Below are 13,283 nucleotides of genomic sequence, written 5' to 3' on the forward strand. Positions count from 1 at the left end.
GAGTACTCCCAGACTCATTCTATGAGACCAATGTCACTGTAATACCAAAACCAGACAAAGACACCAAAAGAAAAGAAAATTTCAGACCAATATCCCTGATGAATATAGATGCAAAAATACTCAACAAAATGTTAGCAAACCGAATTCAAAAATACATTAAAAAAGTCATCCATCATGATCAAGTGGGGTTCATCCCAGGGATGCATGGATGGTACAACACTCAAAAATCCATTAACATCATCCACAACATCACAAAAAGAAGGACAAAAACCACATGATCATCTCTATAGATGCTGAAAAAGCATTCGACAAAATTCAGCATACACTAATGATAAAAAATCTCAACAAAATGGGTGTAGAGAGCAAGTGCCTCAATGTAATAAAAACCATATATGACAAACCCACAGCCAGCATTATACTTAACAGTGGGAAGCTGAAAGTTTTTCCTTTAAGACTGAGAACAAGACAAGGACGCCCACTCTCCCAGCTTTTATTCAACATAATTCTGGAGGTCCTCACCACAGCAATCAGACAACACAAAGAAATAAAAGGCATTCAGATTACTAAGGAAGAAGTTAAACTGTCCCTGTTTGCAGATGACATAATATTGTAAATAAAAAACCCTAGAGAATCCACTCCCAAACTACTAGATCTAATATCTGAATTCAGCAAAGTTGCAGGATACAAAATTAATACACAGAAATCTGTGGCATCCCTAGACACTGATGAACTAGCAGAAAGAGAAATCAGGAAAACAATTCCATTCACAATTACATCAAAAAGAATAAAATACCTAGGAATAAATCTAACCAAGGAAGTGAAAGACTTATACTCTGAAAATTACAAGACACTCATGAGAGAAATTAAAGAAGAAATCAATAAATGGAAGCACATCCCATGCTCATGGATAGCAAGAATTAATATTGTCAAAATGGCCATCCTGCCTAAAGCAATGTACAGATTCAATGCAATCCCTATCAAAAGTCCAACAGCATTCTTCAATGAACTAGAGCAAATAGTTCTAAAATTTATATGGAACTACAAACGACCCTGAATAGCCAAAGTAATCCTGAGAAGGAAGAATAAAGCTGGGGGAATTATACTCCCTGATTTCAAGCTCTATTACAAAGCTACAGTAATCAAGACAATTTGGTACTGGCACAAGAACAGACCCATAGACCAATGGAACAGACTAGAGAGCCCAGATATAAACCCAAGCATATATGGTCAGTTAATATACAATAAAGGAGCCAAGGATATACAATTGGGAAATGACAGCCTTTTCAACAGCTGGTGTTGGCAAAACTGGACAGCTACATTGTGCAAGAGAATGAAGCTGGATTATTGCCTAACCTCATAAACAAAAGCAAACTCAAAATGGATCAAAGACCTGAACGTAACTCATGAAATCATAAAACTTTAGGAAAAAACAGGCAAAAATCTCTTGGACATAAACATGAGCAACTTCTTCATGAACATATCTCCCTGGGAAAGGGAAACAAAAGCAAAAATGAACAAGTGGGACTATATCAAACTAAAAAGCTTCTGTACAGCAAATGACACCAACCGTAGAACAAAAAGACATCCTACAGTATGGGAGAATATATTCATAAATGACAGATCCGATAAGGGGTTGACATTCCAAATTATATAAAGAGCTCACACACCTCAACAAACAAAAAGCAAATAATCCAATTAAAAAATGGGCAGAGGAGCGGAACAGACACTTCTCCAAAGAAGAAATTCAGATGGCAAATAGGCACATGAAAAGATGCTCCATATTGCTTGTCATCAGAGAAATGCAAATTAAAACCACAATGAGATATCACCTCATACCAGTTAGGATGGCCAACATCCAAAAGACAATCAACAACAAATGTTGGCGAGAATGTGAAGAAAGGGGAACCCTCCTACACTGCTGGTGGGAATGTAAATTAGTTCAACCACTGTGGAAAGCAGTATGGAGGTTCCTCAGAAAACTCAAAATAGAAATACCATTTGACCCAGGAACTCCACTCCTAGGAATTTACCCTAAGAATGCAGCAGCCCAGTTTGAAAAAGACAGATGCACCCCTATGTTTATCACAGCACTATTTACAATACCCAAGATATGGAAGTAACCTAAGTGTCCATCAGTAGATGAATGGATAAAGAAGATGTGGTATATTTACACAATGGAATATTATTCAGCCATAAGAAGAAAACAAATCCTCTCATTTGCAACAATGGATGGAGCTAGAGGGTATTATGCTCAGTGAAATAAGCCAGGCAGAGAAAGACAAGTACCAAATGATTTTACTCATATGTGGAGTATAAGAACAAAGGAAAACTGAAGGAACAAAACAGCAGCAGAATCACAGATCCCAAGAATGGACTAACAGTTACCAAAGGGAAAGGGACTGGGGAGGATGGGTGGGAAGGGAGGAATAAGGGGGGAAAAGGGTCATTACAATTAGCATGTATAATGTAGGGGGGTGGATACGGGGAAGGCAGTATAACATAGAGAAAACAGTTGGTGATTCTGTAGCATTTTACCACACCGATGGACAGTGACTCTAAATGGGGCATGTAGTGGGGACTTGATAATAGGGGGAGTGTAGTAGCCATAATGTTGTTCATGTAATTGTACATTAATGATAGCAAAAAAAATAGTTCCATTTCTAGGGGAGCTGATACTTATCAGTTTGATGATGTGGAGCTTAGCGTGAGTGATTCCATTTGGGGCCTTTTATTTAGTTTTTAACACTTCTTTATGTTCTATCTTACGCCAGTGCACATTCTATAAAAACCATGGCCTATGTTCTTGTTCCTGTCTGCACTGGAATGGAGAGCCAATGGATCTCTACAGTGGATGTAACGTGCCATGGGGAAATCCTGCCCTGAAGTTAACAGCACACACCCACCTCTGCAAAGGGATCCTTTCCACCTTCTCTAGCTCCCCATCTCCTCTTCCCTACTCTCACACACCCCTTTTGTTCTAGCTATGCACATCAGCACACAAAATTGAGTTCAGGTGTCACCTGACTGGGAGCCTTGCCCAACCCTTGCCTCATCTGATTTAGAAGTCTCCTACAGCATTCATTTTGCATCCTATGTACAACCTTCATCAAAGCATGATTAGAGCAATATTATAAAAGAATCAAGCCAGCATCCTTTCACTGTGGATTGGTAGTTAAGAAAACAGGCTCTGAAATTAAGATTCCCTGGGATGGAAGCTTCACTCCTCTGCTGACTTGTGTATGGTCATGGGCCAGGTCGTTAACTTCTCTGTGCTTACATGTCCTCAGTTGTAAAATGCAGAAAATAACACCCTCTACACCCTACAGTCTACACAAGATACACCTGCAAGGTGCTCAGACGCACTGTGCAAGTAGCTCCTTATGAGGTTATTCTTGAGGGACTGAGACCCAGAGGGCTGAGTTTCCCTAAGCTCTTTGCTCTATGCTGAAAAGCTTTCCATGGCTGTGTCTCTTTACTTTCTCACAGGCTTCAACACAATCTTGGTACCTACTTTGTGGATTCAACTGTCACAAGGCTCGGTAGGGCATGGAAGTAGTAGGGATATGCCTGGTAGGAAGAACAGTGATTCTAACAAAGGTGGTGTGGCTCTTGGTGGAAATGAGTCCAGAGAGGCAGCAGTGATGTGAGGTAGCTGTCATTATCTGCTTAGCTGTGAGCTCATATACATGGGACACTGTCCCTCTGTGATGGAACTAGAGTATTCTGGAGGAAGTCTCCAGGGGGCTGAGGCCCTGTATCAAAAGGAGGGGCCTCAGGGCAACATTATTGTTACTGACTCCATTTATTATCCACAGCCCAGAAACATGGAAAAAGGACTCCATTCCAAAGCCCTTTTACACTGTTGAGTGTGTACATGGTTCTTACCTGATGTGCTTATAAGTCCTCAGCTGTAAAACGCAGAAAATAACACCCTCTACATCCTACAGTCTACACAAGATACACCTGCAAGGCGCTCAGACATGCTGTACAAGTAGCAACTTTACTCAGCAGGTAAAACAAGGAATATATCTCTGTCTTTCTCTCTGTCTCTCACACACACATTCTTACAAGTGTAGTCTAACTTCATAAGAAATGGACATTTGTCCATCTTCAATAAGCCATCTCCCTTTTTTTAAGTTAAAGACTAAAAGTTTCCAGTATTTCCTTTAATGTCAGACACAAATTTTTTAAACACTTTTGGATGCATCTGGGAACAGAATCCTAGATTTTTACCAATTTTCTACTGTTGCATGGTTGTTTCACCCATAAATTTGACAAAAATTTTCAGCAGCTTGCTTTCAGAGTTCTTCTAAAGCATTGTTAAGTTTTCAAAAAATCAATTCCTTATCTTTTCACTTTCGTAATTCATTGTTTACTTACTATTAAATGATGTCACTACAATAATAGGTATAACTTGAATCCATAGGTTTGAGAACAGGTTCCATAAATGTTAACTCAACTGGGAAGAAGCGAAGAGCATAGGGACGGAACGACAGGCCACAGCCTGTCAGTCTTGATGTTCACCATGCTTTACAGGAAGAAGTCAGTATTTTACTGATGGAATGGAGAGTGCTGGTTAAATGGAATTTGGAGAACAGAACTGCGGAGTATAGCCACCTCATATTCTGTCGGTAAAAATCGCACTTGTAGATCCTAGTTTAACCAGCAGGTGGCAGATGAGGCTCATGAACTGTTGGACCAGAGTCTTGGCCGGAGCCAAGCCTCTGCCAATATTAATGGCTAAGACAGAGAATCTCCCTTCCATCAAGTGAAACCCACGCGCCCTTTTCTGCTCCTTCGATAGCCTGGTGGCATTTTCTTCCCAGGTCAAAGTTGGGAGAATTCCAGGATTGTAGTGGGGGAGCTCAGTGCCCTATGAATACATAGCCATTCCCGCCTATCTCCTCCTAGCCTCAATTTACCCTCTCAGCATGAGCCAGTTCCCATCTGACTGGATTGTTGTGAAGAATCAGTCTCTTCACTTTCTTCTTTGTCCTTGAAGAGAGAAAAGGGCAATGTTTCACCTTCTGGGAACCTGGTCACCCAGACTGCCTGCTGGGCAGGGCTGAGAGCAGATGCAGGCATTGCTCTCCACTGGCCCCTCCTCAGAGCTCTTCATGTAAACCCTGACCCTGGGCAGGCACTCGGCCACCTGGCTGGTGAGGCAAGCAGTGGCCCTGCAGACAGCCAGTGGTTAGCCCGCCTCACCACCATGGGGTGACTCAGCCGGCGTGGGCCTGCAACAACGGCACCCTGGTTTTTAAAGCTTTGATGAAGTTATACCTGACTCTAGGTAGGTGGGTGGTTGGGCCTGCATGACTTCTCCAGAGGCAGTGGTCAGAAATTGGAGCACTTTGGTGATCCCTACACTCCTGAAAAGCAATTGCAGGTTACTGCTCAGGGTAGTGAGAGGCAGTATGTAAGGACACTGAACAGAAGCAAGTGAAGGGACCCAGGCACTGGCACTACCCAGGCCCCAGAGGCCAGGCCCCTGGTCAGAGGCAGCTTGTTTTGGTGCCCCCTATGGACCACTCCCAGGAGCCCAGGCCCAGGCCTGGACACTATGTGGTGGCAGCCAGGGAAAGGCTTTCTTGACAGCCCTGCCCTAATGGTGCCTTGAAATCTGAGGATGAGCTGGAGGAGGAAGGTAGTTGGGCATGGGAGGTGGGGGGGCCAGCCCAAGGGAGTCTGGGAGGTAGGGCACGGCCTCAGGCATGGACTCCTGGAGGACAGAGGACAGGCACTCCCATCACCTTGGCTCACCTCTCCTTCAGACACAGGCCTGTCGTCCTGCACACACCCAGGGGCTGAAGCAGGGGAGTGCAGCACCCACACCAAGCTCTGACTCATGGGCTTTGGCCTGGGGCCAAGCTGGGGCCAAGCAGAGGTAAGCAGGTTCTGGTGGAAGGCCTGAGAGGAATTCCAGGGTAGAGACCAGCTGCAGAGACCCAGGAGAATCAGGGGGAAGGGTGAGGAAGGTCATCCTGTCTTGAGCACGAGGACGATGGAGCAAAAGCACAGGGATTTGAATAAATCCAGCTTTGCTGATCATGATTACACTGGTGTCCCTCAGGGAGCTTCATACCCCATCTCTGTGGGCCCCATGCCATTCCACCCATGGGACACCTTGGGGGCTCCTAGCCCCGCCAGAAACAGTAGAGGTCACCTGGTAAACCCCACTCTGCAAGACCACAAAGGAGTCAGGTATCCAGGCATCTTGCTATCACACCAAATTTAATAAAGAATGCAAAATGTTTCTGGTGGGCTACTCAGGTCCCAGGTGCCATCTGTTTTGGTGGCCACAGGACTGTTCCCTCTAACACTGCATGGTCAGAGCAGCTTTGAGATCCCGAGTGGGGCTGGGCTCTAGACAGTCCTCTGGGGTGTCAGGACTCCTCTCTCCTGCTGGCTCTAGGGCTCCTGGCACCACTGAGGCCCAGGCCCAAGCTGCAGGGCCTTCTGGCTCCTCATGAGGCCCACAGCCAGCTCTGCTGAGGGAAGTGTGAGCAACACAGCAGAAGCGAGCCCTTCCCTCCTCTACTTTGCGGCTTTGTCAGTTTTTGCCCCAACAGTCAGGCTTCCCAAGGTTGAGAAAAACTCCTCCATTTCCTTCTGCAGCATCTGGTTCCTTTTCTCCGCGTCCTCCCGTGCCCTCTCCGAGTTCCTCAGCTTTATTTCCAGCATCGTGTACCTTTTCCTTTCCTGGTCCAGTTCCCCTTCCAGCTGGGACATTCGTTTCCTCAGGTCAGCACTTCCTTCTTCTAGTCTTAAAAGTCAAGAAGAAAGACACCGTTTCAGACTTTGGCTTGCTGGGTTTGCTGAGCAAGCTCGGTTTCTGGCAAAGCCGGGCCTGCCTGCAGGCCTGATGGGAGGAGCTGGCCAGGCGCCCTGGGAGGGGAAGGAGGCGTGCAGGCTCAGGCTGGCTCCGGGGCAGGCCCTGCAGACCTCACTGGCTCCACACAAGACCCTCCTACTTCACCCACGAGCCCCCAGGGACCTGCCCTCAGCCCGGGGCCTCCCTGAGTCCTCAGTGGAATTCAGAGACCCTCCAGACCTCTGGCCGGGTTAGCCGTCCCCCAGAAGGTGGACTGCACTGGCACAGAGCAGGACAGGGCCCCTCACAGAGGCGGCAATAGGAAACTGTCTCCTTGCCTTGGCTCTTTGAGGCCCCCTGGGTGCCCTCTCACTGCCCCAGCCCCATTCCAGCCAGACAGTGATTCCTAGGCAACCACATCCGGGTTGTCACCTCCATGCCTACTCATCTTTCATAGGCAGCTCAAATGTTTCCCCATCAGCGAAGCTTCTCTTGCTCCCCCCTGCAGGCCACTTTCCTGTTCCTTTGTGCCACCACAAAGCTAGGCCACTGCTTGCATGCAGGGTGACACCAAACTGCACAAAGTTTGGCACATCTGTCTTTTTGACCAGATGACCAGCAGCTGTCTGGCCTGAGGGACAGGCTGATCCCAGGCTCTGGGAACTGACAAACTTGAGTTTGGGCCTTGGCCTGGTTCCTCAGTAGGCCGCATGCCTCTGAGCAGGACACAAACTGCCCTGAGGCCTCATGTCCTCTTCCCCCAAGAACATTTCCCCCACACCTGTAGCTGTGATGGAAAAAGGCGACGGCATGTACACAGCACAGTGCCTGGTCCGTGGGACAGACACATCCATTCTCCGCCCCAATGAGGACACGGCCTGGTGCCCACCCACAGCTACTGAACCCAAAGTGTGAAGGGAGGAGACCGCCCTCCACCCAGCCCTCAGGGAGGGCAGGGGGCTTGGGGCCTGCTGTCAGAGAAAAGAGCCCCCAGGGCAGTGAGGTCCCCCACTATTCGTGGGGCCCAGCCCCAGCCATCCCCCACTGCTCCTCACTGTCCTCTTACCCTCGAGCTCAGCTGGACCATCCCTCTTCCTCTACGCCGCTCCTGGGTCACCTCATCCAGTCTCCATACGGAAAGCACCACCTATGTGCTGACAACTCTCCATCTGCATCCCCTTGACTCCACTCACAGACTTAATAAACATCAGCTGAACCGACCCACAGCTGAGCGCCTGACCCTTCCTCCCAAAACCGCTCCTTCTGGCCTCAGCCACCCCCTCAGTGAACACCACCTCCTAGCTGTGAGACCAAAACAAAAATGTCGTCCCTTATGTCAGGTCTTTGTCACCCCCTCCCTGATCAGTTAGCAAACCTTCTCTGGCTCTTCTCCCCATGGTGACTGCTGCCCCCTGTGTCCATGACACCTGCAAGTCTGGCCTGGGCCCCATGGCCTCCTCTTGGGTCGGTCTGCCCTTGGCTCCTGTCAGGCTCACCTCAGCATGATGGCCAGGTGTGCTGATCAAAGTGATGAGAGTGCTCAAGGGCCCCCGCCGCTTAGAATCTCCCCAGGAATAAAATCTAGAGCATCACTGCGGCCAAAAGGCCCCTCCACACCCCCCACTTTCCTCCACCTGCCCACTTAGCTCCTGCTCCTCCCCACCGCAGCCTCTAGGCACCTGCACTGACCCCCCCATGCCCTCCCTGCACGGCCTTCCAGCCCCCATGGCCCCATTCCCTCCACTCTGCTTTAGTGTTCTTTACCTAACCTAAAATAGCATATATTTTAAAAATCCTCCTTGCTTATGGTCTCTATTTCCCTGTCACCACCCCACATGTCATGCCTCACAAACACTACCATAAGAATGAGGGGAGAGATTTTGATCAGTTTTTATCAAAACTGTTTCCCAGAATCTAGCAGAGGGTCTCACACATTACAGATATTCAATGAATTCTCTTTTGGGGATACAGGAATCAGGGCACCAGGGAAGGGTTCTGAGTCCCTGAAGGCAGGGCAGAAAGCTGGTCTCCCTCAAATGCCCAGACTTGACCAACTGCGACTCCCAATGTGCAGACATTTCCTGCACCTGCTGGGTGGGGCCCCATTTCCTCCTGTGCTCAGAGAGCAGCTCCTACCCACTCTCGACTACCCCTCTGTCCCCATGAGCTCAGACCACTCTGCTAGTGAAGGTACAGGGTGGCCACTACTGTTGCTTCCTCTTGGAGCCTTGCCTTACCTCCAGCCCACCAAGAGGAGGTAATGAGCTCTCTGGGTGTCCCAGGCTCTGTGCTGAGCACCCCTACCCATCGTGTCTCTTAAACCTCATGACACATAGGTGAGGTCACCAGAGTCTAGAAAGCCTGCCCGGACATACACGCAGCCAGTCCACGGCGGGGCAGGGACTCAAACCCAGGCAGTGTGGCCAGGGCCCACCACCGAACAATGCTGCATTTTCCCCCAACATGCCTGTGAGATGGCAGAAGAGCTAAAAGCCTAAGTCAGCTCTGCAAACAGCCAAGCAAGCAGCTGATTCTGACCCACTCTGAGGCTGTCAGCCAGCCTGCTAATGGTCCTCTCTAGTTCCTGTCTGAGCTCATCTTCAGGAGTCATCCTCTTCCTCCACTCCCTGTAGGGCACTCCTGCTGTTACCTCTGCCAGGTCAATTCCAGCCGAGTGCTTCCATGTGTAGGGTTTGCCCCACAATATTATGCATAAGGGTTTTACTATGCTGTGTCCTTTCTCCTTGCTCAGCTTGATCCTATGGGTCCTTCAAGTCCCGGCTCAGACGTGGCCTGCTGTGACCCTCCCTGACCTCCCTATGGTAGGTCCTCTGCCCTCAAGCCCCATCATCTTCCCAAGGACATAGCCTACACATGCCTGACACTCCCCGGGAACCCAGCCAGCTGCCAGCAGAGCTGAAGGGCCAAATGCAGCCGTTTCAGCTTCCTGTGGAAATCCTAGGTTCAGAATTGGAAGTAGGAGTCCTTTCTCCCTCCACGGTCTCTGATGGGGATACGAAGACAGCCCTCAGAACACGCTGATAGCCTCTGCTGGAGGGCAGGTAGCTGGGATGAGGGGCAGGGCATCCGAGAAGCTGATGGAAGCACCGTGCACAGGCCAGGCCCTGCTGGTGACCTCAGTTGGAGAACCTGGCTTCTCAGAGCTGGAGCACACTCCCGTCACAGGGAGGCTGGGGGCACCCGAGGGCCATCTGAGCAAGCTTAGAAGGCCAGGAACACAGCACAGGCATCCTCCTGTGACCAGGGCAGGCAGGACTGCTCAGCTCAGCACCAGCAGCACCCTCCTCAGGGGAAACTGGATTCTGATCCTGGAAGGAGTCCTCCCACATCAGGCCCAGCAAGGTCAGCCAGCCAACCTAGCCTGGGGCCTGCACTGCACGTGGGCACTTCCCCGGGCCCAGCCCCTGTTCTATAGGCCTCTGTGCCCATGTACACTTCGGGGGGGGCCTGCCTCCTCCCTGACTGAGGGCCACATAAGCAACCCCACCCGGCTCCACACTCCATTAAAAGGTACTCTGAGCAGTTCATGCTGACATTCTGACTCACTCATTTGTTCAGCAGGCATTTATGAAGCTCAGATTGCATGCCAGGCCTCAGCTCCTGAGCCTTCCCAGACACAGGACCCACCCACTGTTCCCACTGCCCTGGGGCATGTCCCAGAAAGCTGGCTTCCAGGGGCTGGCTGCTCTGAGCCCTACCTCCAGGAGGCTTGCTTTCAAAGTTGGAGGCCATGAGACCAGAGGCTGGCTGCCTGGGGTGGTGCCTGTGAGCTGCTGGCCACCAGGGCTCTGCTCTGCCTGTGTGCAGGCCTCACACTTGCTCAGCAGCTACGGCCCTTTACCTTTTCATACTCAGCTCGTACTCAGTCCTCTGCTGGCACAGCTCCGCCCTGAGCTCTGTGACCAGGCCCTGGAGAGCCTTGGAGCGGCAGGCATGGTCCCGGGCAAGGCTGCCTGGGTCACTAGGCTCGCTGCTGCTGATACAGGTGCCTGCATCATCCAGGCCATGGCCCACGCCCGGGGACCTATGGTCCATGCTGCTGCTGGGGAAAAGGGAGGGCTCCATGTGCAGGGAGCTGCAGGGAGACGAGTCGCTGGCCCGGCAGGCTGTGCAGCTGCTGACTGAACCCTGGGCTGATACCTCGCAAGAGGAGGTCCCAGACCATGCCATGCTGGCCACACTGGGAGTGCTGGGAAAGAGGCTGCTGGGCAGGGGCACGTTGTCATAGGTGGAGAGTCTCTGCACAGAGCCTGAGGCCTTGAGCCGGTCTCCTGATGAGGCCCGGCGGTGGCTGCGCAGGGAGGACAGCCCGTTGATGAGCCAGTTCCCTCCGGAGGAGATGATGGGCACCTCCAGGGATGAGCTTCCCGTCTTCAGGCTCCCTGACCGGGACCCTGGCTGCCAGAAGGGAGACCTCCAGCTGGGCAGAGTCTGCACCTTCTTCCTGGGGCTGGGGGTGGCAGGGCTGCCCTGGCTGCCCAGGCCTGGAGGAGAGGTTCTAGAGCAGGCTGCCACAGTGGCACCATCCAGAGATGAAGTCCGGTGTGAGGGCAGGCCAGGGTCACTGCGGCCACTGGGCTCTGGCTGGCTGTCTGCCTTGACCTCCTCAGAGCCCCATCGCACCATGCACGGTGGGCCCTGGCTCGGGGAAGCCTGCCCTTCTGTGGCCCTCGTGGTGAAGAGTTGCACGTGTTTGCGGATCAGGACAGTCATCAGGTGCTGGACCAGGGAAGTGCCTGCCAGGAAGAGGGAGTGAGAAAGGCCTGGCTGTGTATGTCTCCCGTCCTGGCTCTCTGGACCAGTCAGGGTTGCTGCAGCTCTGACCCAGGTTCAGGTCCTTCCCAGGATGCCCCTCAAGAAAGGACTCAATGGGAGCTTGCCAACTGCCACCCAAAGCAAAGGATGACCCCCACACCCTCTAAATCTAGGCATAGACAGAAAGCTCCTGCCTAAGAATGCCCTTCCCTGGATGTAGGGCCTGGGACACAGAGGAGGCACTGGGCCTCTGAGCCCCTCCATCTCTCTAGGCAGCAGTAGGAAGCAGGCACCATGCCCATTAAGACTCCAGGGTAAGCCAATAGTGAGCTGGGCCTGGAAACCAGGACCTGGATGTCAGAGCCATCTCAGCTGCCCCGGATCACTCCCCTGAGTGCCAACAATTGTGCCCTGCTGTCCATGTTCTGGGGGACACAGGGCTCTGGGAAAGGGAATAGAGATGTCCTACAGGTACATGAGCACACACGTGCACACAGTCCTACACACACAGTCATAATACACCTCAGTTCCATGCACATACCACCAACATGCACAATCTCACATACACACATACAATCACCCTTCTCCAAGCCACACCCCTGGGGTGCAGCCTATGGCGTCTATGGGATACTTGGTTCCTGAAGGTGTGGAGTGTGGGGTCTAGGCTGGAGGGACCAATGGCAAAGGGGATGGTACAGAAGGGCCATGGTACTTGTCCACCTGCCCCATTCCTTCCTGTTATCCCCCACCAAGCAAAGACCAGACACTGGGGAGGTCTGCAAGTGCTAAGGCAGGTGGAGTGCTTGGGCGTACCCTCACAGTAGAGGTAACAAAGAATCTTAGAAAAAATATAGCAAGGAATCCGGAGTTCAGAAGACCAGGTGAAGTAGGAACTCAGTGAAGTCTGTGTGGGTTCACCCCCAGGCATTTGTGTAACCAGGCAGTTTGGGACCTGAGGTGGGAGACCTAGCCAGGCAGGCCAATGGGGGACCTGAACAAAAAAGCCACCCCCATCCCCATCTCCCACAGGTCACGTTCAGCAAGGAATGGAAACTCTGCCCTGGCTCGCCTGGTGACGGGCAGCAGGACAGCTGGCATTTGTCCTTCATGTGCCTTGGTCCAGCTCCGTACGCCTTTGCTGGGACTGGCTGTGTGTTTCCGGTCTGTGAGTAGCAAGACTCACACTGACCCCTCTGGGCTCTGAGCATGGGATCTTCTTTCCATGCCAGTCTGCACATGTGCCCTTTGGTAAGTCTGGCTGACAGTCACTTGCCTCTCCTGGCCTCAGTTTCCTCCCCTGTAAAATGGGTACAGTAACCACAGCCTGGGCTGTTTATGCAGATTGATGTGACAAGATATAAGTGCAGCACTTAGTAGAGGCCCTTGCCCCTTGAAAGCAGCTGCTATTGCTGCTGTTTTATCATCTTATATTTGTTAAGTATATTCACAAGACAGGAATTTCCCAGGGTTTCAAAGCTCTGATGTCCCAGGAGCTGTGACAATTACTTACTTGAAAATGACTTAAGGAAAAACACTCATGTGTGTGCAGCGGCAAGGGCACTGACCACCCCATTCCCCTGGCCTCTCCTGCCATTCTGACTGCACCCAGGGATCCCACCCATAGGGCACAGTTCTTTTTCCTTTTATAAATGGACCTTCACAATGGGAAGGGGAGGGGAGGAGGTCTGGAGAG

At 51.1% G+C, this 13,283-nt stretch overlaps 1 protein-coding gene across 5 annotated transcripts in view; it reads right to left on the minus strand.

The window, feature by feature from the left end:
• Positions 1 to 6,215: 6,215 nt before the first annotated feature.
• ARHGAP22 (Rho GTPase activating protein 22) overlaps positions 6,216 to 13,283 on the minus strand; it is a 196,841-nt gene continuing 189,773 nt past the window's right edge. For all 5 annotated transcript variants that reach the window (XM_057505759.1, XM_057505761.1, XM_057505762.1 and 2 more), the window contains 2 exons: positions 10,677 to 11,571; positions 6,216 to 6,766 (listed from right to left, as the gene is read on the minus strand). In XM_057505759.1, the coding sequence (XP_057361742.1) occupies positions 6,538 to 6,766; positions 10,677 to 11,571 (1,124 nt within the window). In that variant the 3' untranslated portion in view covers positions 6,216 to 6,537. The remainder of the gene's footprint in view (positions 6,767 to 10,676; positions 11,572 to 13,283) is intronic.

This window comes from Manis pentadactyla, chromosome 8 (genome assembly GCF_030020395.1).
Source record: "Manis pentadactyla isolate mManPen7 chromosome 8, mManPen7.hap1, whole genome shotgun sequence".
In the NCBI taxonomy this organism is placed as follows: Eukaryota; Metazoa; Chordata; class Mammalia; order Pholidota; family Manidae; genus Manis; species Manis pentadactyla.